General features: G+C 46.6%; 2 protein-coding genes across 14 annotated transcripts in view; one reads left to right on the forward strand and one right to left on the reverse strand.

Annotated features, from left to right (window-relative positions):
- Positions 1 to 26779, forward strand: part of Ppfibp1 (PPFIA binding protein 1) — a 145125-nt gene that overhangs the window by 60605 nt on the left and 57741 nt on the right. The gene's annotated exons all lie outside the window — the stretch shown is intronic.
- On the reverse strand, positions 1154 to 2422 carry CUNH12orf71 (chromosome unknown C12orf71 homolog). 2 transcript variants are annotated; one of them, XM_041633500.1, is made up of 2 exons: positions 1748 to 2422; positions 1154 to 1402 (listed from the first exon to the last, which is right to left on the reverse strand). In XM_041633500.1, exons 1-2 carry the CDS (start codon positions 2420 to 2422, stop codon positions 1154 to 1156), a joined length of 924 nt encoding a protein of 307 aa, XP_041489434.1. The 2 variants fall into 2 exon arrangements, with proteins under 2 accessions (XP_041489434.1, XP_041489433.1); XM_041633499.1 differs by having other exon boundaries at positions 1154 to 1405.

The following is a 26779-nucleotide window of genomic DNA, read 5'->3' on the forward strand; positions in this document are numbered from 1 at the left end:
GCATTGGAGGACCTGCTTTATTTGGACCCATAACATATTGGACTAAAATGGATGAGGTGTGCTGGAATGTTTCCTATTGCTAAATTCATTGTCTTGTTTCTGGTATGTGGCATGCCACATAATCCCAGAGGTTAGAAGGAGTATGCAGAAGCCAGGCATCTTACTAAAGAAGTGGGCTTGTTCTTCTGTCCAGGGGAGGCGTGGACCTGATGAAAATGGCCGCCCCTGTTCAACAATTCCTGCTGTCCTCCCCCTCCTCAATAACCATAGATCTCTGTGACCTGAGTCCTCTCCCAGCAAATTACTTTGATTTGGGTTGAAAATATACTTGTTGAATTCAGAAGGCTGAATTCTTAGAAAACTTAGGTAGTGTTTTGCTTCCTAGATAGTATCTCTTCCCCCCACATCTCTTTATACTGTGTTTTGCTCCATTTTGTCTATTTTATGTGTGTTTTACTCATTCTTCACTAACTCAAACCCCATTTCCAGAAGGCGGCATGTATCCCCCAGCCTCCCACCATGGAGGGATGGTTTGGGTTGTATCCCCCAGCCTCCCACTGTGGTGGGATGGTTTGGGTTGTGTTTGCAGCAGAAGGCGGCTGTATCCCCCAGCCTCCCACTGTGGTGGGATGGTTTGGGTTGTGTTTGCAGCAGAAGGCGGCTGTATCCCCCAGCCTCCCACTGTGGTGGGATGGTTTGGGTTGTATCCCCAGCCTCCCACTGTGGTGGGATGGTTTGGGTTGTATCCCCAGCCTCCCACCGTGGTGGGATGGTTTGGGTTGTGTTTGCAGCAGAAGGCGGCTGTATCCCCCAACCTTCCACTGTGGCGGGATGGTTTGGGTTGTATCCCCAGCCTCCCACCGTGGCGGGATGGTTTGGGTTGTACTTCCTGCAGGAATTGAGCAGGTTTAGAGCTGCCACTCATGGTCATGGTTCCAACGTCACATGTGTGTTGTTCTCAGGTGCCCCGCATGCTGGTGGTAGTAGGTGGATGGTCCAGAAGGAGGTGAAGGTTAGAAACTCCCCTTAGGTGCTCCCAGACTTGATTTCCTCATTTGTGAGGTGGAGGAGAGAACAATACATACCTCTGAGGGATGGTTGAACAAGGGGCTTCCAAAGTTTAAAAATCTGGGGCTGTCAGGCAATGAATGAGTCATTCTTGGGGTTGGATTCTGTTGCCTCTGAGAGAATGTATCTTCCTTGCTGCCTTCTGGTGCCAGCTGGTGGTGTCTTGGCTAGAGTGTTCTCTCCTCAGTCGGGAGAAGACTTGTGTCCTCAGCCAGTGGAAGACCCACCGTAAGTTCAGGCAGGATGTGCCATATGAGTGAGAACCGTCCTCCCCGTGGTGGATGGGCACCGCTGAGGAGGTCTCCAGGGAGCTCTTGGCTGCCTGGCCTATCTCCTGCTGAGAAAACAAGAGCGAGTTAGGAGCATGTAGCCTTGGCATCAGTGGGCTTTGCTATTTACTCCCAAAGAACCCAAGCTCACGTGCCCCAAGTAGCCCAGCTACAGCAGAGTGCTAGGCCCATTGATATAAACACAGCACAGCCATATTGACGTGGCTGGGGTTCTACTCGCTGTTCCTACCCTCATCCCTCCCTCCATACTCCTTGTATCTTTCCTGCAGCCCCACCCTCTCTCCAATCCCGTCCTAGTCTCCTGGGGCTCCCAGGTAGTGAGGCTCCACTGTCAATCCTCTCTCCCCCGGTCCTTCCCCCTGCTCTCCTGGAGGCTTCTCTGTGCTCACCATAACTTCATCTTCCCGTAGCCTTGGAGGATTCTCTGGGGCCTGACAGTTATCTTTATTTTTTGGTGTTTTATGCTTGGGCAAATCTTGACAAATGCCATGTTTTTCATGCCTGACCCAGGCTGTATGTGGAGGAGGCACACTGGTCAGGTGGACTTCTTCCTTCTGAGTAGATTCAGGGTGCAGAGGGCTGTCATGTTGGCTACCTTTTTCTTTTTCTAGAAATGTCTCGAGTTTCTGTACTAGGTTGTCCAGTTTGCAGGGGGTCAGTTTCGTCCTGTCTTTTGGCCACCTATCCGTCCACTGCCATTGGCCGTTTAGATCCAGATTAGCTAGAGCGTCTGCTTGGTCAGAGCTCACATTGGTGTCCCAGGCCAGCGAGATGCTTAGCTTGCAGAACTGCTCCCTGTCCTCTTTCATCTGATCCTGTTTCCGGAAGAGTCTCCTCACATTCCCTGTCCCCCAGGAACCCTGGTTAGGAGGGAGGAGGTGGAGGGAAGGATCCCCGGAGGCCCTCTCTTCGCAGGAGGCCGTCTCTTCGCAGGAGGCCAGCTCTCCGTAGGAAAATGTGTTCTCAGTGGGAAAGTAGCCAGTTGAGAGGCTCTGGTTGGATTTGCAGTCGGACACAGAGTCTTCTGTGCCGCTGTCCTCACTGCTGGAGGGAGAAGTTGTCATGTCTTCCTTGACTCTGGGAGCTTCAGAAAAAAAAAATCAACACGTCATGTCGGAGAGGAAAGAGTCGTGTGAGCCATCCCTCTTTCTGTCCAGTCTAGTCCATCTGTGTGTATTTTCTGACTCTGTAAAAACATCTCATAGTGTGACAGACATCCTCTGGGCATCTCTTCTTGGAGCCTCTCGTTTGCTTGACAGTGTTTGCGAGAACTGTGTCGAAAGAGGGAAGATTGAAGAAGACAGGAGGGTGTGGGTGGAGTTCAGTATGCTTTTGGTTCCCGATCCTGAGATCAAGGTAACCAGTTTCTTAATAAGTATGTATTATCTGTGCACATATGGGCATATATGCATATACATATATATATATACACACACACGTTTCTCACATCAACTGAAATTTACTATTAAATGTATAATACATGGCTACTCTTTATTCTTAACTATTTTCCTATTAAATAGCCTATTAATATTTAATTTTCATTAAATTGCCTATTAATTTCTTACTAAGCAGTGTATCAATAATCCTTAGCTTAGATTATTAATGATCACTAGGTTACTTAAGTCTCTTTAAGTGGTATGTGGGGTTAGTGAACCAGGGATCACAAACATATAGTTTTATAATAGTTGATACCAGATTGCTTTCTGGAAAGGTGACTGCCACCCAAGCACCTATCCTCACACCGTCTGATAACATCTTTATTCTGCATTTTCCATGATCCCCCTGTAAATCGCGCTGGAAGACCACATACACACACACACACACACACACACACACACACACACACACTCACACTCACACACGCCCCTTGCACATGCCTCTGTCATCCCCCGAGGAGGGCTGCCCACAGGAGACGGCGCTTCCAGCTCCCACGACATACGTGAGGGTGTCAGAAACCCTCCAGACCCCGCGGCTTAGTGATTTAAGCCCAACCGCTTCTGAGAAGTTTGTGTTCCAGGACTGTTGGTTACCGCGGCAACAGAGAACCAAGCTGATGGTCAGAAATGTGTAAAGGGACAGGATCTATCCCTTCGGTTCCAGAGTATTCTGTGCACATCCTGCAGTAGGCTGGACTCAGTAGGATTCTTCCCAAAGGTCACAGTTAAGGCTCACCGTGGTTCACCACGTGTTACGCTTTGGTTTTCACTGCTGCGTTGGCCTCCATCTCTAGGTCTGTTAAATTAGGTGGTTGTGGGTGTTGATGGCATGATACAATACAGTCTTTGCTGAAGGCCGGAGAAGCATTTTCTGCTGTGCAGCAGATACAGCTTAGCGTGGCCCTCAGACTGCCCTAGGCGTCATCAGCGACTGGGGACCACGTAGCTGTGTGCTGGGTCTTGTGATGACCCCTTTACTCAGTTCTGAGTTCTCCTGGAAGGAACCCCGACTGTAACCATCACCGATTTTCTGAGGAAGGAGCCGAGGTGCAAGTGGTTCTCTGCACGGTCACCTTCCTAGACCATATCCTCAGGAACCTGGATTCAGACGGGCTGTGCTCATCCTGTCTCCCTGCACCCCCTCCTTACATCTGGGGAAAGTGAGTCAATCCACAAGCGAAACCACATCCTGGTTCCTCGGTGAGCGTCATGTTCCAGGAGACACGTTAGCTCTGCAGGTGCCCTACACGAGGACCACTTGTGCAGGGAAAGGCGTAAAGTAAGCACCCAGTTTCCTCCTCTGCGCCACACGGGCTAGGGCCTAGAAGAGTATTCCTCAGGCTTTCCTTGTGTGCACCGAAGAGGGGATGAGGTGAGGCGAAGCTGTGCTGCCTGCTTCCCCTGGACATAGGGCGTTGTGCACCAAATATGAACACCAAATATGAACAGCAGAGAGAAGAACGTGGCCCTGTAAACAGAAGGGCTCCAGAGAGAGCCCAGAGAAATCTGCATGCTCCATTTTTACCCTCCTTTGCTCCCTGGTGTCCTCCCTTCTTCTTTCCTCCTCTCTGGAGCTCTGCTCTGCTTCTCTTCCTATACATGTGCGCGCGCACACACACACACACACACACACACACACACTCACACTTTCCTCATTTTAAATGCACAGTTCAGGTTGTAAAAGTCCCTGAAACTTACTGTGTCTCTAGCTTCCGAGAATAAAAAAGATAGTCACTGCTAATAGTTTAATATATATTTATTTAATATGTTAATAAACATATTAATATATGCATAAATTTATTCAGAGTTTGAAAAATCCATCTTCATATCTCCCTTAGAATGGCGTTTTGTGAGTTCTACATGACACCCCAGCTTTTGTCTTATGTCAATCAGGGGTTTGGGGTCTTCAGCAACAATACCTATTTCATTTTTCTTTGTTTCTCCCCCCCCCCCCCCCCGAGACAGGGTTTCTCTGTAGCATTGGAGCCTGTTGTGGAACTCACTCTGTCGACCAAGCTGTCCTCGAACTCACAGAGATCCACCTACCTCTGCCTCTGCCTCTGCCTCCCTAGTGCTGGGACTAAAGGTGTGCGCCACCACCGTCTGCCTATGTTAGTTTCTTAGTTGGACTTGCTGGTCTGGCTTCTCTTGAGCTACCATTTTAATGTCTCTTGAAGCAAGACCACCCATAATAAAACTCGAGACTTCAACAGTGATAGTGGGCTGTGAACTTCAAGTAGTTTGGGCTGCAAGCCAGCAATAATAGTGCCTGAGAACTGGAACACTTCCTAAGGTCATTGACTTGATGGGGCTGGAAACCTCAATTTGTAGAGAAGAAGCTTCCGATTTGATGATTATAATTTTTGTGTCAATTTGACCAGGGGTTTCCAGATACGTGATTAACACTATTCTGGTGTGTCTGCTCCTGCCAGCTTGGCACCAGCCAGCACAAGCCTGAGACTACAGGACTCTCAGAGTTAGTGTCCTCGCCGAGTCTACAGCTAGCGTGGGAGCCACTGTGGAGACGTCTGTTTTGAGTGCTTTCTGCCATCCAGAGGAAAGAACCAAAAGGAATCTTTTGTCTGGGTGTGTAAAAAGAGCATTACCTGCTCTGGACACGTGGACAGAGTGCTGGCTGACAGGTCTCCCGTTGACAACTCTCTAATTGGGCAGTGTTTCTACCAACACCAGAAATGTTTGAAGGGGAACACTGGGGGGATGTAGGCTCCCCGGTAAACCTGAAGCCGAAGAGTAGAATTTCCTTAAGAGACTTGTAGTGAAATGCTTAAAATGCGGAAGCTCTTCCTCCTATCAAGTCCTCAGGGCACTGTGAGGGAAATGGGTGTGAAGTGAGGGCCGGCAGAAAGGTCCAAGGCTGAGTATTAAGAAGGAATCTAACTAGAGGCCGAGGCGCTGGCACCCAGTTCCCAAGTTAACCTTACCGAGAGTAGAGCTCGGGGTTGGGGGTGTAGCTCAGTGGTAGAACACTTGCCTGGCCTATGTGGAACCCTCTATTCAGTGTTCCGCACCACAGAAGTACAGCGTCAGGAAGGAGAGAGCCTGCCTACTGTGCTTCTTGTATTTTGGGAAATCAAACACATGGTTAAAAGTAACTGAGAAATAAGTGAAAATGGCTGTGAATAGCAGCAGGCAGCATGAGTGCCTGTTATAAATAATAATTATTTTCAGTTTCGTTAGAAGGGACCCGGAGTAAAACAGACAGGGAGCAGGCAGGGCTGCAGTGCGTGAGGCAGGATGCAGTTGACTGGCTCTGTCTGTCTCTGGCTGTTGTCACTGAGTACCACAAAGCCCTCCCTCACAGGCCCGCTCCCGGCCTTAACACCCTTCTGCTTCCCTCCCACGTCTGCCTGCTCCGTGCTGCCTGTTTCTCCCCAGCCCATTAGCACAGATAAAGCTTTTTCTGCATTTCCCCGAGGCTAAGAAAAATGAAGCCCTGGGAGGCTCCCCACCTCTGGCTCAGATCTCCTGCAGCATCTGTGAATAGATGCTGTTGTGTGCGCTCACAATGGCCTCCATTCATTTGAGGACCGGGGCGCACATCCCTGGGAAGACAGTTCATTGCAGCAAGTGCATTGGAGGCTGGTTAATGAAAATGATATTGATTGACAAATACTATAGATGAGTCTTTTAAAAATCTCACAGAGTTGAAAATGAATGCTAAAAATTATGTTTTAAAAGCCTCCACAAAATACTTAAGAAAAATCAGAAGCATCAGGATAAGTGTTTTAGGGGAAGTATTTTAAATCCTCTTGAAAACAGATCTTTCAGGGAGTCAAGGTAATTGGTAGTTGCCTGGAGCTGGGGCCGGGTATGGTGTTCCCTGCAGATGGGCAAGGCGACAAACCATCTGTTAGGAGAAGGCCGTTTGAGGCGCAAGTGTGATCATTAACTTAATTTTCTAATAGGCGCATAAAAAGAGGAAAGACTCTGTTAGGAATATTTCCTAAGTGAGCTCTCTGACGACGCAAAAATTCCCAGTCAAGCCAAATCAAAACAGGCTAAATTAAGAAATATCCAGGTTTAATGGGAGATCTGCACTCTCGGGTGGCCCCGAGGGGGAAACGGAAAGCTGCAGAAAAGCGACCCCCGGGAGGAAGAAAGGGGGACCACAAGTTCTTCTTTTGGTACCCTGGGTACCCTGGGGAGTGGTCCTGACCCCACCTCCAGGGAGGGGTCAGGACTGGCCTGCTGGGATTTGAAGTCCAGACCAGGCCTGGTGGCTGAGATAGATGCCAGGGACTGGGGCCTAGGCTCCCAGCCTAACATTCCGGACTATTTGGCTATAGGGGTGATAGAAAATTGGAATGGTATTTATGACAAACACTTAGGCTCTCTTGGGAACAAAGGACGTAGACTCAAATCTGGCTACTTCCTGCGGGTACGGGGTGATGTGGGGAAGGGGAGAGCCAGGTGTCCACATTTAGCGAGGTGTGGCTTGAAAGGCATCCCATGAACTGTCATCCCGGAGAAGGCAGGCAGCTGTTTTTTGGGGGAGATGAGAAGGCAGGTGGCTGGAAAAAAAGTTGTTATTGATAAAGGTGAGTGTGCCAGAATGAGGAGCAGGTAGGCCCTTCATTGCGGCATCCTGAAAAACCGGAGGGTGGAAGGTCCTGTCTGCTGGGCAGACCAAGTGTCTCGAGCAGGTGCCCGCTTGAGCCTGGAGAGATGGTACCAGCATGGGTATCCCAAGAGCTTGGCAACCGGGGGGGGGGGAGTGGTGGTGAGGATTACCATGTGAGGTCCTGTCCTTAAGAAGGAGAGGTAGGGAACGTACCCCACCAGTGGAGGAGTTTGAGCTGGGAGGTGATGGTCAAGGAGAAAGGGCCTACCATAAAGCAACTCAAAAGGGCTCAGGCCCATAGGGGAACATGGGCTGGCCCTGAGGCGAGGGCCAAGACAACCTGAATTTGGTGGAGAGCTTGTTTAGTTGTTTGATGAGTCCCATTGTCCAGGAGATGTGAGCTTCTGACAGGAGCTCCGTGACTGTGAGCCACCGCATCTGCTGTTTCCCTGGTGACTGGAAACGCTTCTATCCATCCTGTAAAAGCGTCCATGAGTGTTAAGAGACAACGAAGTTTTTTATGAGTATGCATATGGGTGAAATTAACCTGCCAATCTTTGTGCGGTTGGTGTCCATGAAGCTGGTGTATGTAGAGAGCTCCTTGTGGGTTGGCCTGGGCACACGTCTGGCAGGAGGCGTGAACCTGTAAAATAGAATCTTGGAGATGGGCGGGGTTAAGGGGCTCCAAGAAGTGGAACAAAGCTTTGGGGAAGCGGCTAAGGATATCTCCACCCAGTAAATGTGCTGGGCAAGCCAGTATAGCTAAGAAAGAGAGAAAAATTGTCCTACAAGAATATATGTAGGACAGTGGCAGAGTAATGGACTTACCCGCCACTTGTCCAAATGTTAGGAATATTTCCTAAGCGAGCTCTCTGATGACGCAAAAATTCCCAATCAAGCCAAATCAAAACAAACCGAATTAAGAAATATCCAGGTTTAATGGAAGATCTGTGCTCTCTGGTGGCCCCGAGGGGGAAACCAGGAAGCCGCAGGAATGCGACCCCTGGGAGGAAGAAAGAGGGACCACGTGTTCTTCTTTTGGGGGATCACTTAAGTACCCTGGGGAATGGTCCTGACCCCACCCCCAGGGAGGGGTCAGGACGGCCTGCTGGGATTTAAAGTCCAGACGAGGCCTGGGGGCTGAGATAGATGCCAGGGACTGGGGCCTAGGCTCCCAGCCTAACAGACTCGGGTACAGTTATTTGTGCTGTACTTCAGGTAATTCATATACAATATTGTAATTTCACATAAGATAAATGTAAAAGTATTAAGCTCTTTTGCATTTTCTCAACCAAATCCTTGATGTCTGGTAAGGTTTGTTTACGTTCAGATCATCCCTGGATTGGGCCTGCACAGCCCTCAGCTTCTGTGCTCATATCCATGGTGCCTCCACCGAGCAATAAGTCTCAGCAGTGTTGGTAGCGGTTACAGGACTGTAAGCGTTGTTAAGGTTTCTTGGACTGGACACGTTAAAAGGCAGCTTTGGTTATATAGATTGCATTTCGTTTTTCCTTTTTTTTATTTTATTTTTAGGTTTTTTTTTTTTTTTTTTAATAGGAATTTTTGAGACAGGATTTCTCTGTGTAACAGCCATGGCTGTCCTGGAACTAGCTCTGTAGACCAGACTGGCCCCTAACTCACAGAGATCCACCCGCCACTGCCTCCCGAGTGCTGGCATTAAAGGCCTTCACCACCACCACCCAGCTATAGATTATGTTTCAGTTAAAAGTATTCTGGCAAGCCTGCACTAGCCAATGTATGTTCCCTCCACGAATATGGATCAATGCTCTCCTGGAAGTGGAATTTGACAAGCCTGTTGTCAGATCCAAACAAGGAAAAGTTACCCACAAGCTCGTGTTTTCATAAACGTGGGGAGTATGTGTGAGCGAGTGAGAGTGTGTGTGCTCACTTGCCCGTGTGTTTCTGTCACCCGTGGCTCATGTGCATCTTAGCTTAGAAAGGACTGGTGGGAATTTAATTAGACTGTGCGGTTTTTAGGAGGAGGATTGGCGTGTGTTTGGCAAGATAAAGACAGGCACAAGTCTCTTTAAGAACGCTCGGTGGTAATTTTTGTAAACAGACTGTCATCTTCTCTTTTTGTTTTACAGCCAATTATTTTTTTTTCCCAGTCGTGTTAAAAATCACTTGTCTCTGACTTTTTTCTGCGTCTCTTCTGTACATCTTTGGGTGATTGTTTTGACTGGCTGCCAGCAGGTACCTGGGGGTGGAGGAAGGTGGAGCTCCTGGGCACGGAACATGTTGGTTAAGAACAAGTTTAACCTTCATGGCTAAGGGTGGGATGGTTTTGGGGTGGGACATGTTGCACTACTTGTAAGTCATATTTGATAGCTATCTGGATGTCTTCCCTTGTGTCTTGACATTCACGTTTCCATTTTGTCGAGGCTTACAGAAACTCTGGCAGTAGACAAATGACTTAAGGAGAGTAGACCAGAAAATACCTTCACTGTGTATTATGACATCTGGGCTGAAAGTAAAGTTCGGTAACCTTGAGATGTAATTCCGTAAGTTACGCGATAGGAAGACTAGCCCACTGTATTCACAGATAAATCCAGAGTGAGCACGGGACCTACCTGGTGGTTGTTTGAAGACTCAGAACCCAGAGACTGCATTTAAGAAGTGCACCACGTGCTAAATTACCCCTTTGGTTTAGTGTAGCGTCTGTCCCAGTGTTCTCTTAAACCCGGAGGCAGTTGATCCAAGGTTAATTATCAAGATGAATTTCATCTACAGGCATAAAAATTAAATTCTGATGTGTCTTGAAAGTATGGATTCTAATGCCCTATTCCTAGGAATTTCTTTCTGGTTAAATAGACAAGGAACAGGATCTTCCAGGTAATTGTGCGTGGTGAGATGGGGGTCTTCCTCTGGAGCCCACGCCGGCCTGGGAGTCATGATCCTTACAGGGTCTTCCTCTGGAGCCCAGGCCGGCCTGGGAGTCATGATCCTTACAGGGTCTTCCTCTGGAACCCAGGCTGGCCTGGGATTCATGATCCTCACAGGGTCTTCCTCTGGAGCCCAGGCAAGCCTGGCAGTCATGGTTTCCTTCCAGGTGATTTTTCTGCTTGTTGATTTCACCTTGAGAAACAGCTGGCCCAGAATAAGTAGATGTGGTGAATTCCAGTGAAAAGCAGGATCTCTATTGTGAATGTGTGCTCAGATCAGGTGGGCAATGCCACAGGCACTTGGCTCAGGGCAGGGGTAAGATTCGAGTTTTGGAGAGACAGACCTGAGATCTCACAGGAAGGGCTGCATTGCTGGGGAAGGGCGGTTACATAGATGTTGAATGCAGCTTTTAAGGATCAAGGACTCTTAGTGGAGAGTAAAATACAGCAGATAGATGGAAGCAGAAGGAGACCTTTCTGGGAATTGTCAGTGGTTTCGGGACTGGAGTACGTTTCCTTGTCCTCCTGGGTCATGGTTGTCCTTGTCACCACACGGTTTTCCCACTCCACCCTTAGAGTTTCTAGTTTCAGTAGGTCTGGGTGGAGTCTGAGAGTCTTTGGTCTTAATGGACTGGGTGTTTTATGGAAAAAAATCCACAGATTATGAAGGGAACAAATTATACTAGCAATACAGGGAAGGGATGATGCTTAGTCCGTCATGTGATCTTTTTTGTTTTAATTTATTTATTTATTAAAGATTTCTGCCTCCTCCCCACCACCGCCTCCCATTTCCCTCCCCCTCCCCCGATCAAGTCCCCCTCCCTCATCAGCTCGAAGAGCAATCAGGGTTCCCTGACCTGTGGGGAGTCCAAGGACCGCCCACCTCCATCCAGGTCTAGTAAGGTGACCGTCATGTGATCTTGACTACTTACCCCTTTTTCTTTCCTGTGAAACTCCTTTCCTCTCAGAGCAACTGGTCTCATCAGAACTATTCTGGGGGTGGGACAGGAATGCGGCCATGGAGAGTAGTTTAAAGACTCTCAGTTTAGAAGCAGCTTGTAGGCTCGGTGCTTCTGAACCCCTGATCGTCATTGCGTTTTCCAGTTTTATTTTTGAAAATGTAAATCTAGCCTGTTTTATTTTAGTACCCACGTGTGTTGAAGAGTGTTTTCACACATTGCTTTACAGAAGTCTCGACTCTAATACTGAATTCATGACCTTCCGCGTCAGATTTGCTCTTCTTACAAGTGTCTGCCGGTTCTTTCCTGCCCCAGCGGGGCATCGTCTTGGTGACTCCTCTCTCGTGCTTCCGTGCCTGCACCGTCCCTCAAGAAGCCCCACGGATTCTATCTCCTAAAACATCCTGAGCGGTATTTCCCCACTTCTTCTCTGGCTTCCCTCAGGAAAGCTAAGGAGAGTTTTCAGACACACAGGTCATGTCAGGTCACCTCTGCTCAAGGCCCCTTCCTTACATTCTTCTGTTTCGTAAGGTAGCTTCATATTCTCAAGATGGCCCTTCATGACCCGGCGCTCAGCACTGCCTATTTCCTTTGCAGCTATCCCCAGTCTGTTCTTGATACTCCAGTTATGCGGATTATTTCATTTCCTGATCCAAATGTATTTACAGCCTTCACAGTGGTAATCTTAGGACAGTAACACAGGGTATCATAGCAGTAATATCCATGGGGGGGTGGAGTGAGTGTGACCCTCTGAAATGACATCGTTCTTCAGATTAAAGCTGAACTATGATATCAAGAGAATGTGACCACTGGTCCAGAGAGAGCCCGTGCACAACCTGTTGAGTTTCAGCATCTGTTGGCCAAGGACGAAGGGCCTGCTTTGGGCAAATCAGTCAGGACAGCGGCCTGATGGCAGTGTCAGATTGCCTTCACTTAAAATAAGTCTGTTTGACCTGTCTCATAGGGGAAGAACCAAGAGTAACGTCTGGAAATCCCTGGGAGTCCAGTGATGTAGTAATAACAATAATATAACTTTTGCCACGGCAGCAGAGTGGTTCTCCCTATGACCAGTGCGACATCATAGCTGTCTTTCAAGCCACTGTGGTTGTGACTTTGCTGCTCACTAACAGCTGTGGCTGTAGTTGAAGATCAGGTGTGCTTTTCAGTCTGGAAGGTCCCGAGCTGCTGGCGCTGGCCGTCCTCAGCTGTGACTTACTACGTGGAGAGCCTCCAGCGTGCCAGAAACAGCATTCTTTGATCTGGCGTGTTTGCTCTTGTGCGAACGGCTGGAGGTATCCGAGACCTGGCAGCAGTAGGAGGGGAGGTGGCTCAGTTCTTGCTAGTCGTGAGTCATCCCATGAACATGGAAAGTGGATGTTTTCTTCATCGGTTTCGATGTTGATAGAGTGCTATTGTGTGTGGCTCTTTATGTGAGCCTCGATCCAGTTAGCCTCACAGAGACAGCTGGGCTTGATTTGGAGTCTTCCCTAAGCCAGAAAAACAATTATAAGTTGATTGAATTTTGCTCCCTTTCTGGACCCCACGGAATGTCATGGTGCTGATTCCCACAGTCGGCACCCCTCTCGGTCTGTGGTTGGTGACTGTCCTAACAGTCTAAACTCGGCGTCTAGAGTGGAGCTAGTCACAGTCTTGCTTGTTGCTTGCGCTGTGTTCTTCCTTTGCCGCTTGTTGTTGTTACTTGACGTCCTGCTTTGGTCCCCCCTTCTTACCTGTTCCCCGTCGTCCACAGAAGCCTCGTTTGGCTGTGCAGTTCGGACACTTCCAGCTTTCCAGTGTTTTGGATGGACTGTTTGTTCCAAGAGTTCTCGGCTGCCTTTTCTGGCAGGTATTCAGCTGTTGGGATGTTGGCCAGTGACTCCGTCAGAGATGTGGGATGCCCTTATCTCCTCCACACTCTTCCTTGTCTCTGGCTGCTCAGGGTCTCTGCCAAGTTCCTCTTTCTGCATCTCTTGGCGTCTGCCATACCCTGCACCTCAGTTGAACTTTTAAATGTACCTTATTCCTCATTGCTAAGTGTGTGGGTGTTGGGGTCACTAGTGCATACCTTGTTAGTCCTGGACACTGAGACAAAGGCCAGGTTTTGTTTGCCCATCCAGAGACCGGGGAAATTAAAGCTTTTCTCCCCCCTTTTATGTTAGTTAGCTTTTGAAGCACGATTAATAAAAACTCGGAGACTGATATTGGGGTTCAACCTGAAGACCCGAAAAGCAAAGCAACCAGCTACTGGCTCTTACCTCAACCTCAGTCTGAAATGCCGATCCTGCTTCCAGGAATCTCAGAATGAGACTGAGCCTGAGAGCTGTCTCCTCCCATTTTATAATCCTCTCTAGTTCTGGGATTAAGGGCATTCACCCCTGGGATTAAAGGTATGCACCGCCCGGTTTCTATGACAACTAGTGTGTCTATTGGTATTAAAGATGTGTGTTGCTGCTGTCTGTAAGGCTGAACAGTGTGTCTGTTTTACTTTCTGATCTTCAGGTAAGCTTTAAAACACGGCTCTAAGGCTTTGTCTTCCCTGACAAATAGTCTTAAATAACATTGTCTTCTGATAAGTCTGCCATGCCCGCCGGAAGTTGAGCTCAGGAAGAATGGATGACGTTCCTCCCTGTTAACATCCCTTGTCATCGGGACCACAGCAGGCCTGTGGCAGTGAGGAGGGGAAGGGAGCCAAGGGTCCTGTCTGCGTGTCTAAAAGGCTGCAGTGACCATTACTGTTACGGTGAAGTCGAATATTGAACCTTTTCTACTACACAGGGAATACAAGCATTTCCCCGGACAGAGGTCACGTCTCGGTTGCTTTGTTTGTAGCCCCTCGTTTCCTTCCCACACTGAGTACTTTCTAAACTAGGTGTTCTCCACAGTTGAGGATCGTTGGTTAACTTGGATTTTCACTCTGCGTCTCTCAGTCTCCTCGGAGAAAGTTGCCTCCCCTGGTACTGGGGTTAGCATGCATGTCCTTTGCCCTACTGGCCCATTTGCTGCTAATGAAACCTAATGGGTTACAGTCATTTTCTCCACCACTTTTACAAGGGACAGGCTGCTTGATTAAAATGGACTTTACCGTCACAGGGTAGCCAACCCTAAAGAAGCAAGCTGTGCCTTTTAGCAGAACTGATGTGCATAGGATCAGCCATCCCAGCTGGCTTTCACATGCAGGCTCCCTCCCTCGGCTGTGCCTCTCATGAGGTCATTTGGGCGGTGAGCCTATGCTTGTATCTGCTGCTAGTCATGGGAGTCTAATGCCCAGGACTAAACCTGCAGTTAGCCATCATGAGGACGGCGGAGAGCAGCTCAGGTTTCCACTATGCTGGGCTGTTAGAGGGGTTGAGGGTTCAGTCTCCATGGGGTCACTGAGTGGTCCTGGCCTTGACTTCTGAATAAACAAAGCTCACAGGATTCTGTCATGAGTTCCAGTTCCTCAGTTTTCTAAAACACTCTATCCAGGGCCAGATCTCCTATCAGAGCTTAGATGGGAGGACATCTTTAAAATGCTACCTGGAAGTTGAAGTATCAGGCCTAGTAGATTCTTTGGCTATGTGCTTTAGTCTCTCAAGCTGGTTTTTCAGGACGTGTAGGCTGTTCTTTGGCGCAGTCCTGCCTGCCTCTGACTCTTTCTTTTGGAGTATAGTATATACTGACAGACACCCAGCACCTCCCTGCAGACTGGTGTCTCCCTTACCGTCCCCATGCTTTTCATCCAGCTCTGTTCCCTGCACCGTGCTGAGGTCTTCGTCTCTGAGGTGTCTGATCTCTGTCCAGTCTTCCTTCCTGTCCTCAACTGTCTCAGCACCGATTTCTTCTGGTCAGCCTTAGTTTCCCTCAACCTCAGACTTCTCTAGCTCTACATCAGGGCCTACAACCAGGAGAGGAAAAGCGATGAGCTAGACAGGAAACCACACTTGACTGTGTCCCTGCAGGTGAGCACCTGGGGCACTCTGGTTCTGAGGTCTCCCTGCAGGTGAGCGCCTGGGGTACTGTGGTTCTAAGCTGCGCCTGAGTTCTCAGCAGACCCATTTGCTTGTCCAGATGGCACAGATGTCAGAGGTGGGTGAAAGCAGGACACTGACTTCAGACTTTCCTGTTGACTCTCAACCGGTAGGCCTGAAATTTGAAAGATCTTTCCTTGGGGGAAATTAAAACAACAGCAAACAGCTATGACAAGTTTCACTTAAACAAACAGTGGCTATGAGTTCGGGTTCATACTTATTTTTTATACTTAATTTGAAGTAGCAGCTTTGAAGATTATATTCAGTAATCCAAAGTGATCTTTTATTTTGCTTGAGAAACAAAACATCCATGTACTGATTTGGTGGAGGAATTGGTTAATAGAGAGACTTTGAAGACTTATTTCTATCTTTAAATGATGTGGGTATGTGTGTCTGTGTGGGTGTGGGTGTGTGGGTGGGTGGGTGTGTCTGTGGGTGGGTGTGTCTGTGTGTGTGGGGGTGTGTCTGTGTGGATGTGTGCATGGGGCCTGTAGAGCCCAGAAGAAAACCTTGGCCACTCTGTGACTGGAGCTACAGGGGATGCTGAGCTGCTGGATATGGGTGCTGGGAACTCAACTTAGGTTCTTTTCAAGAAAAATAATGCTGAGCCACCTGTCTAGCCCCAAGTTAAAGCACAGATTTTAAAAATAATTTTGTGTAAAAAGAAAAAAAAGAGAAAAAAATAATTTTGTGTGAATTGGCTATCCAGTAAACTCGTGTTGATTTGATTTATAAACCTGAGGAATGAATCATGACTAGGAGAACTCTGGGGGAAAGTAGGTCCTGGAAAGGATCCTGGGGGCGTGATGCCTTTCTCCCCAGTTCAGGCCACACTCACCACCTCTTCCCGTCCTTTTGACCTCAGAGGTCTCAACAGTTTTATGTCTCTGAAGATTCCATTGTTCAGTTCATTTTCCCAAACTGAGGAAATTAAGCAAGCTATTTTACAAGTTCTTGGAATTATGTGCCTAGAGGAAGATCTTGAGAGTGGGAAATGGCACTCTGATTTTGTGCTTTGTTGCCTTTGGAAGACAGGATAACATTAAAAAGACCATGATCATACATGCAGTGGGCATGTCCACACCCAACAGAGGGGTGGGATAGAACTTGAGGATCAATTGTGTCAGATTTCAGAACAAAGGAATAAGTGGATATGTCTGTTTCCTCAAGGAAAGGATTTATAATCCTTAACATTATAGAGCTATTGCCCAAACGTCCGGTCAACCGTTGTCATTTTCGTGAATTGATAGTGGCAGGTGATAGCTTGCTCAGCTCCCACTTTAAGTAACAGTCAGGTCCAGATATGAAGAAAGATTAAATTTATTTGGCTTAATCTCATTTCGCAAAATAGGGAAACGAGGTCTGGAAAGTAAGCCTGAGCCATGTTCTCCGTCAAGTCTCATGGCGCCCAGCTGTGTTGTCTTCCGCAAGGGGGAGGCGTTCCGCATCCTGGTCTCTGCTGGTGACAGCCCATGGCTTCTGCTGAGACCTAGGCATTTTCATGTGGCTGTGGCTAAAGATGGGTCCTACGGGCAAGAGAGGTGGCTCTGTGGTTTGAGCATTTACTGCTCTTCCAGAGGGTTCGGGTTCAGTTCCTGCACCCGTGGAGGCTCACAGACATCTGTAACTCTAGATCTGGGGTATCTGATGTCCTTTTCTGGCCTCCATGGGTACTGTATACATATGGTACGCAGGCTTATGTGTGCATATAAAGTAAAAATAATTTTGTTTTAAAAACGTGGCCCAGAATAACACATCATGTATCCACAGTCATATTGTGGGAGAAGTCCAAGTTTTCAGGAAAGAAACAGTTGAGGGTTTGGGACATTGCTTTCATGCGTCTACACCAAGCTTACTCTAGTGGTCTCTAAAGGGTATGACCCCCCCCCCCCCGAAAGAAAACCCCAAAACAAAAACCTGCATTAAAGATCAACTTAGTGATTATAGACAGTTGGAATGTTGCGGTTCCGGAGCTGCAATCCTAGACTGTCTTTAGTTCCTGGCCTGCCATCCTCATGGCTGTCAGGTAAAACTTGCTAACTTAGCAGACCACTAACCCAAACCTCTGAGTCATCAGACATCCTCTGGTCCTGTCGCGTGAGTATAAGTGAGCTGGCCTCATTCAGTTTTGTTCTGCTCTGGTAAAGGCTCACAAGTTGCCTGCAACACAGTCCAGTTACTTGGGGAAGTATAAACTCCATGTTCCGAAGCCGTGGCATCTTGGATTTGGCTAGAATAGACTTACCTCTTGCTCCCTTCGAGGTGAGACCTGTCTTCGGCACCAACAATAATGAGACTCTGTCTTAAAACAGATAATGCAAAACCAAACAAATCTAGTTATGCCCGCACTTCCTTCAGCTTTTCACAGCTTCACCGTCAACATTGAAAACCCTACCGACCAGTAAAGGCCTGGATTTGGTCCCCAGGCCCCTGCCTTTCACACACAAAAATGAAAGAACAGTCCAGTAAATAAATACTCCAGGATCATGAGGCAGACACTCCTCCCGGGGTGGATGTGGTATCTCCCCGTGGGGTAGATAAGGAAGAGTGGGCAGGGGCAGGCTGGGGGAGGTTTCAGGGATTGTTAGGGATGGTGGAATGTTGCAGGGAGGGAACTGGGATCAGGCCTGCTTCCTGCCTAGCTTCACGTGCAGGTGGAGTGCCACAGCTGGGAGCTCCCTGGCGGGAATCAGTATTCACACCGCTACTCTTTCAGGAAGGCTGAACCCAAGTGTTTGGAGATGAAGAGAATTCCAAGGTATTTTTAACACAGCAGAAATAAAAATCCCACTATATCATTTCCTGCCCTTATTTTTTTTTTAAAAAAAAAAATAACAACTCAAGAGACTGCCACATTAATTGGAACATATTCTCTGCTGACTCAGAGAACCCAAGCTTGGGGATGCCGCGTCAGAATACACACATAGCTAGAACAGAGATCTATCTGCAGAAACTGCTCCTGAGGTGGACTTGACTGGGAAATGAAATGGAGGGTACCGAATGAAGTGAAAGCTCCCAGAGCGTGGGTCTGATCCCGGCACCCAGGAGCTCAGTGAGAAACATCATTGACACCAGATGTGTGTGTGTGAGGAAACGCACCGAGTCACCCGGGCTGGATGGCGGCCCTGGTCCTACCAGGTACTACACCGTACGGAAAAGCCCGACGGTCGTGTCTAGCTCTGCCTAAGCTGTTCAGCGCCTATCTGTAGTCAAAGTGAATTCTCAAACTCCCTCCTTCCCTCTCCAGAATGCTGTTGCCAGAACCTTTGCTGAAATAAGAACAAAATCTAGGTCAATGACTTAAGACCTAACAGGAGCCGAGTCCATGGTACATTTACCGTCCTTTTGTATGTGACTCCCGGAGGTGACCAATGAATAACCGTATTTTGATGGATAGACAGCTCATACTAATTTATCCTCGTTATGGATCAACACAGTAAGCCTAGTATGAACTTCTGGAAGTGATGTCAGAGTCCCTAAGAAGCTCACTGTAGTAGATACTGGACCTGGTGAGCAAGCAATCTAGAGATGATTTAAAGCATATGACAGGATTAGATAGGTTCTATACAAACACCACATCTTCTACAGGGGACTCAGCAGCTGCAGGGGTGGGGGTGGGGCGGGGTTTTCCCATGACTCAGAGCCTGGTCCAGGCAGGGAGAAAACAGTACGTGGGACAGTATGAAAGGGCAGGGTGTGTCCAGAGGGCAGGTCGTACAGCTGTATGGGGAAAGGCAGAGATGATGCCCCATGCGTACTGTGCAGTTTGGGTTAGAATACAGGTAGGTGGCCCTAGTCAGGGCGTAGCAGTGGACAAGTTCTTGCTCCATCAGGGAGATGTATACCTGAGTACTGATTGGTAGAAATGAGCGTTCCTATCCCAGATCCGCCATTTATCCCGCTTACTCACATCTGCTTTTCAATAACAGCAGAGACCTTTTATTCAGGGGGAGAAAGAGCTCGTCTTACTGCGTAGATCTTTCCATTAGTTCCATCCTGGCTGCCACTCTTAAAATATTAATAGTGCAGAGCCAGGACAGGATTTCTCAGTTTTTTTCCATTGGCCTGTTTCCCCTCGCTGCTGCCGTCATCCCAGCGTGTCCCAGTTTGGCCCCTCATCTTAGCCATCATAGGAGTGATGCACGTGAAGGCGCCATTGCCAGTGCTCCTTTCCTCTCGCCTCCCGTTCTCCATCCATGCGTGTCTGCGTGTGTGTTTATATGGGTGGTTAGAATTACGAGTATCTCATGATCTGGTTTGTAAATATTCGGGGAGCTCTTAGAGTGCTTGTGTTTATGACAGGGAAGGAACCTGTGTAGGACAGTATGTCATGGCTGGAAGTGCTTGAAAATCCTGGAGCTTGAACTTCTGGGTAGCAGTGAAATACTGTCGTTACAGAAATCTCCAGCATGCATACAGATGTGTAGTCAGAACAGTGGGATGTACTATACTACTACACTCCAGCGTGCAGACAGTTGTTGTAGTCAGAACAGTAGGGTGTACATACATTTCTCAGTAACTATAGTCAAGCCTGGCTTTGGTTCATGTATTTCATCCCCATCTGCTTTAATGTAGGAATTCCAGATGTTGTACCACGTCACCCATGAATGTTTGGCTGCTCATTTCTGAGAAATTAGGATTCAGAAATGAACTGAAGTAGAGTTATTGAGAACTTTCTAATAATTCTTTAATGCGAATGTAGTGTTCCAAACTCTAAGGTCAGCAGTATTACACTACTTTTGCAGTTTGACCAAGTTTAAGCCCTTGGCATTAAATATCACCTCTGCCATGAAGACCTCAACCTTTCTGTTTTCTTCACCTCTGCTACTCCTAACAGCCTTCCGCCCGCTTCTCCCACTCCCTTCCTCTTTATCTAGTTCCATTAAAACATGCTGGAGATGAAAAGTTTGAGTGGATAGAGAGAATCTGTGGTGGCAGATGTTACAGACAATCAGAAAACAAGCTGCAAGCCTGGACGGTGGCATATGCCCGCAATCCCAGCACTTGGGAGGCTGAGGCAGGAGGATTGTGAGTTTAAGGCCAGCCTGGGCTTTGTTCCAGGGTAGCCTAGGCTCCCTAACCAGATCCTGTCTCAAAATCAAAGTGGAGGGGGCAGCTATATGTTTTAGACATGAAGACTTAGGGAAAGAATTTTCAAGCCGAAACCTTAGTTTCTTCTTAAGAACGGCTATTTTTGGATTGGAAGTCAGTAGCATGTGGGAAGGGGAATTCTGCTCTATTTGCCTTGGTGGCCAGTTCCCATCCTGTCCCTCCTGTTAGTACCACCTCTGTAGCTGGCTGGGAAGCCTGGGGCTTCCCCTGGCCTTCTGCTAGAGCAGAGGGAGAATTTCATTTCTAGGAAGCTTCCTGCCGCTGCTGCCCACAAACCACAGATCAGGTAGTCTTTCTGCTTTGAAGATGGCTATCTTTGCTGAGTTCCAGTTGCTGTAGACTCCTGGCTGAGCGTCCTGAGAGGAGCACCTGTTAAGAAGTGTGTGGTAATTGATGTAAAAGTGTATTCTGTTTGCATGACAGTCGCGTGCTGAGGTGTTCCACCAGCCGCTCTGAATGTGTGTGAACATTCTCCCTCCTTCAGGGGATTTGTTTTTTCCTTTAAATCTTAATCTTAAAACAGACGAGTTGTGTCTGTCTCTGGCAAGAATTCAAGGTCACTTTCACTGCAGATGTTTTGGATAAAGTCAGCTGAGAGTTCTTACCAAAACTCAACACAGGCTTGGTAATTTTCATACAGCCTTTCTTTTCTTCTTCACGTGAACACCGGGACTCCTGGCCTGACCTAAAACATCAGCCAGGCTGCAGCCCCGCAAAAACAAACAAAAACAAAAAACAAACTAAACATACTGTGGTTTTCTGCCAAGCCTTGAGCCACCACACCCATTGCTGGAACTTTCCTGGTATTTTATCCTGTTGGAGTCTGTCCTAACTGTGTCACTGACCGGGCCTAAAATTAGACTTCTAAAAAGTGTATTTCTGTTGTATCACTTTTGTGTGTGGTAGTGGTGGGAGGTCCCGTGTTATAATATATAAATACTGTTTATAGAAATTACTTTTAAGATTTTTCTAAATTCATACTTATTAATATAGTTCCATTGTGCTAGGAGACCCCTACATTGTGCTAGGAGACTTGTGAACGGTCTTGCACTGTAGCTTACGTTACCTGGCATGGAAGGAGCTTCTCCCTGTGAACTGTAACTTTGAACCCAAACACTTCTTTGCTGTGTGATTGTGTTTCCTGATGCCTTTCCCTTCAGCAAGTGCTTAAAGGAGCGAACATACTGTAGCCACTTGTAGCTTAGAGGCAAATTTGCTACCTTATGAGGGTTATGATGGTGACATTTTAATGTCTAAGTGGCTTCGTCAGCTCAGAAGAAAATGATAGTTCATGCTTTTAATCCCAGGCTGGGGAAACTGAGGCAGGGAAATTGAAATCCTGAGGCCCATCTGGGCTGCAGAGTGAGACCTCACTTTGCAGGTAAGCAAAGAATGAGCCCATGGCCTTTCATTCTGGGCCTCAGGTGCGTAAGGTTGGATGATTCCGGGGTGTTAATGTGGGTCCATGTAGGTGCTACTTTTATTTATCCATCTATATATCTAGTTCATTTAAAAATGTGATTTTAGCCAGGTGGTGGGGCACACACCTTTAATTCCAGCACTTGGGAGGCAGAACCATGTGGACCCCTGTGAGTTTCAGGCCAGCCTGGTCTATAGAGTGAGTTCCAGGACCGCCAGACTACACAGAGAAACCCTGTCTTGAGAAACAAAAACAAAAGGTAATTTTATTTCTAGTCTCTAGTGATCATTTTCATTTTGAATTTTTTAAAAGTAAAAAAAATTTTTTGAGTGTATATTTTGTGGGGCCATGTGCACCTGTTGAGTGCAGGTGCCCTTGGAGACCAGAAGAGGGCGAGAGATCTCCTCTGGTTGGGAGGCGTCTGATGTGGGTACTGGAACCTAACCCTGGTCTTCTGCAAGAGTAGCATGTGCTTTTTATTGCTGAACTGCCTCTCCCACCCTCAGATCTTTAGAATTAGAGTGAAATTTGCATATAAATGTGTGTGTGTGTTTTCCCATCTTCAAAGTAGGATACTTAATGTGGGATTCCCCTCTGTATGCTGTGAACGCCACTGGTTAATAAAGGAACTGCTTTGGACCTATAGCAGGGCAGAACTTAGATAGGTGGAGAAACTAAACTGAATGCTGGGAGAAAGGAGGCAGAGTCAGGGAGGAGTCATGGAGCTGCTGCGGGAGACAGATGCATTGAAACTTTGCTGGAAGGCCATGACCTCATGGTGATACTTAGATTTATGGAGATGGGTTAAATTAAGATGTAAGAGTTAGCCAATAAGAAGCTAGAGCGAATGGGCCAAACAGTGATTTTAAATAATATAGTTTCTGTGTGATTATTTCGGGAGTCTGGGCTGCTGGAACGAACAAGCGGCTTCCTTACAACAGACACTAATTTAGAAAGTAATCCTAAGAAAGATTGCTAGATGCATGGGATGGGAAGAAAAGGTTTATTTCAACTTACACTTCCCAGTCATAGTCCCCTGTGAAGGAAAGTCTGTATAGGAACTTGAGGTAGAAACCACGAAGGACAGTTGCTTGCTGGCTCAGTCACTGGCTCATGCTTAACCCAGGTCCAATAGTACGATTCTTTTTTTTTTTTTAATTATTTTACTGGTGTTTTAGCCTGTATGTATATCTGTGTGAAGGTGCTGGATCCTGGAGGTACAGACAGTTGTAAGCTGCCATATGGGTGCTGGGAATTGAACCCGTGTTCTCTAGAAGAGAAGCCAGTACTCTGAACCACTGAGCCCCAATAGTAGAATTCTTAATACCTAATGAATCTGTTGTCTGCCTTGGTGAATATGAAAATTGTAAAACTTTGTGTAACCACCCAAGCTATGGATCATAGAGTTCCCCAATTCTTCATCTATCCATTAGTTATAGGTAATTATTTCACTTTCTGTAAGATACGGCTTGCTCACAGCCTTCATCTTAAAGGACTCGTGATGGTCATCAGTGTCTGCTTTCTTGCACTAGAATGTTGCTCACTATTCCTTGTCAGTCAAATCGTAATTTCCATTGTGTCAGAATAATATCCCATTATATTAATTAGTTGCTGGAGGGATCTCTGGAAATCTTCCTCAAAAAATTTTTTTGAGTACATAAAATATTTTTCAGAGCATAGAGCTTTCTAAAATGTTTTTATTTAGCATTTCCACTTTTAAAAACTCTCCAGCTGAGCCATAAAAATTAACATAGCTTTATCAACACATGCTGTCTAAACTGGACTGCATCTTAAATAGCTCCTCCGTGGGCAAGGAAGCATTTATTAGATATACTTGATAGCATCTAGCTGTTTTCTCTGAGCTTTCCAGCAGTCCTTTAAAACCCATTTGAAATTTAGAGGTATATTTTGTGGTTTTGCATCTGTGCTTTTATGACGGCTCCTTGGTTTAGGGGTATGATTCTTGTTTAGCATGTGAGAGATCCCTGACTCACATCCCAGATGAGCCCTCCTCTGTACACCTGAGGTTTTGTCAGAAGTAAGTAGATACACAAAGTATGTTAGAATGATGTATCTATGTCTCAGGGTAATGAATGTAGCATGCAGACTTTTGAAGAATGTGTTGTAAACAGAGACTACACATTCGTTTTCCAGTGACCCAGACCTGAATAATCACACAGAAACTGTTTTAATTACAACACCGTTTGGCCTGTTAGCTCAGGCTTCTTACTAACCAGCTCTTACAACTTACATTACCCCATAATTCTTATCTATGCCACATGGCTCAGTACCTTTTCTCAGTGAGGCATTCTCATCTTGCTTCCTCTGCGTCTAGGTGGCGACCGCAGACTGAGTCTTTCTTCTTCCCAGAATTCTCTTAATTTGGTCGCCCCACTTATACTTCCTGCATAGCTACTGGCCAATCAGCATTTTATGAAACCAATATGGATGACAAATCTTTACAGAGCACAAGAGCATTATCCCACAGCAGTGTATAATCTGCATTTAGGCATTTTGTTCTATAACTTGAGTTAGTCCAAGATGGAATTGCTCAAACCTTCTGTATTAGGGTCTATCCACCCTTGCCTGACATCCCAACAGAAAGGAGGAAAAATGAGACCTGGGGTAAAAAAAAAAAATGGTATAATAGTTACATTCAGTCCTTAATAATCACCTTAAATATAAAAGAGCTAAATTTGTGTGGTTCTTCCTTAATTCTGCCAGTTTTTGCGTTGTGTATTTTAAAGCTTTCATACTAAGTTGTAAAAACATCTCTACTCATTATGACTTCTTGGCAAACTAACTCTTAACACTGTTAACTCTACCTGGCAGGTATAGTGGCCTACATCTGTAGTCCCAGCTACCCTGGAGGCAAAGTCAGGAGGACCAGTTTGAGCCAGCTTGCTCCCCTTACCCGTCACTCCCCACCCCCACCTCTGCATACCTGTCTTTCTGTCTCCCCCGCCCTCCTCCCCCACTGCCCTATATTTCCAGACCACACTGTGTTTTTACTGCAGTGGGGATGGTGGGTGGAGTATGACTGGGCATGCCCACAGGGAGCTTAGGAATCTCACTGTGGTAGGAGCTCCCTTTGCCCAGTCCAGCCTACCTTTAGTCTCTCCTTACTTTCTTCAGAGCTGTTTCTATATTTCATTTAGCATCCAGTTCGCTCAACATATTCAGCCTGCCAATGACCAGAATTGGAATTCCCCATTGATAATTTTAGTAATCTGATAGCCATTTTACTGTCCAGTAGCCTTAGCCCCCTTTTCCCTTTTGCATAGTTAAATGGACTGTGTATTTATTTCTAATATATGTATGTATGTATATATAATTGATACATATTTGCAGTATACATATTAGTTAACACACACATACACACATAATTGCGTAGGACTGTTTAATTGCCTTAACCTTTGTAAAATACTTTGCTGAGAGTTTGGGGAGCCTTTGTGTTTACTCTCCGACTGTACACATTACACTGCTGTCAGGCTGTTCACACCCTCACGTCACACTGTCCTGGTCATGTGTAACAGCTTATCCCTCCTCGTTGTGAAGAGTGCTGGGTTGTTCCTTTGTTCCTGTAAAGAATAGACCTGTATTATAGATATTTACTATGCCACATTTTATTATTAACGAAGGGATGGGTTTCGTGAATTGGAAACTTGTAAAAAGCTGACCCTTCTCCATGTTGACAGCTGTGCTCCAGGGGGTCTCAGCCCTCCATGTCACAGTACTCAGTGGGCTCCTGGCAAGGATGCAGGCCGGATACCCTTCCCTACCACCCTGGGAAAGCAGTGGGTTGTTGCTTTGCTTAGCTTTGTTCTTGTGCTGCTGCCAATCAAACTCAGGGCTCACGCTTGTCAGACAGCACCCAGCACGGAGCTGCGGTTCCCAGCCCCAAACGCTGCTATGTCCATACAGATGGAACTGCTCTCAAAGATGTGTTTGTTCTTCTGGCTCAGTGAGACCGTGGCCATTTTTCTTTTTCTTTTTATTTTTTTTTATTGATTTTGGTGAGCATGTTTTTCTGATGTAGGCATTAATTTTGTTTTTTGTTTTGTTTATTTTGGTTGTTATTGTTGAACTAATATTCCCACATTTTTAGGGGAGCGAGCCTCATGTGTGTTTCTGTCTTGTATGTACATATTAAAAGAGAGAGAAAGAGTTTAAAAGATGGCCAGTTGTGTGTGTGTGTGTGTATGTATATATATATAATTTCTATTTTTAAAAGGAAAAGGAACGGAGCCCACTTGATTATGAAGCTTAGGGCGTGCACACACCCTTCTGCTTAATCCTTTCTGCTCTGAGTTGTAACATTTGAGTTTTCTAGTTGGTGTCATTGTTAAGATTGTCCACCACCTCTGTTGTCTGTGCCCACCGAAGGCTATGAGTAAATTTTATTTATTTGTTTGTTTGTTTGTTTTGAGGCAGGGTTTCCAGGCTGGCCTTGATCTCAGAGATTGCCTGCTTCTGAGATTGAAGAGATAATGCCACCACACCTGGCCACATGAGTAAACTCTTAAAACCTTTAGGTTATAATGTAGCCCCTTGGCTGTATGCATGTACTTGGGTATTACTGTGCTAATTATTTTTACATAAAACGATAGTGAAATTTTATACCTTCTGAAGTAAGATTCTAGAGTTCTTAAAATTATAAATCTGAATATGGTATACCAGAATTTTGAAGTATTTTACCTATCAAATAAATACTTGTTTTTATTGTAAGTTAGTAATAAAACAAAACAAAAATAGCATTTCAGAGTTGTGCGGAATTTTGTTAGAAAAAGTGGACCATAAGAGCTGATTCTGAAGCTGATAGCAGACCTATAAATATCGTTATGAACACAGAGTGGTGCGTGAGGTCTCTGGGTGCTTGGAAACAGAGGGCAAAGGTTTCCCTAGAGCGGCATGCCCTTCACTTCTTCATTGTTTACTCCACCACCGTGTCTACAGCATGACGGCAGCTTCATCTCGGCCTGCTGGGAGAATCTGTGTGGGT

Source organism: Microtus oregoni, unplaced genomic scaffold (assembly GCF_018167655.1).
Source record: "Microtus oregoni isolate MIOR12 unplaced genomic scaffold, Mior012 000002F_ref0000024, whole genome shotgun sequence".
Lineage (NCBI taxonomy): Eukaryota > Metazoa > Chordata > Mammalia > Rodentia > Cricetidae > Microtus > Microtus oregoni.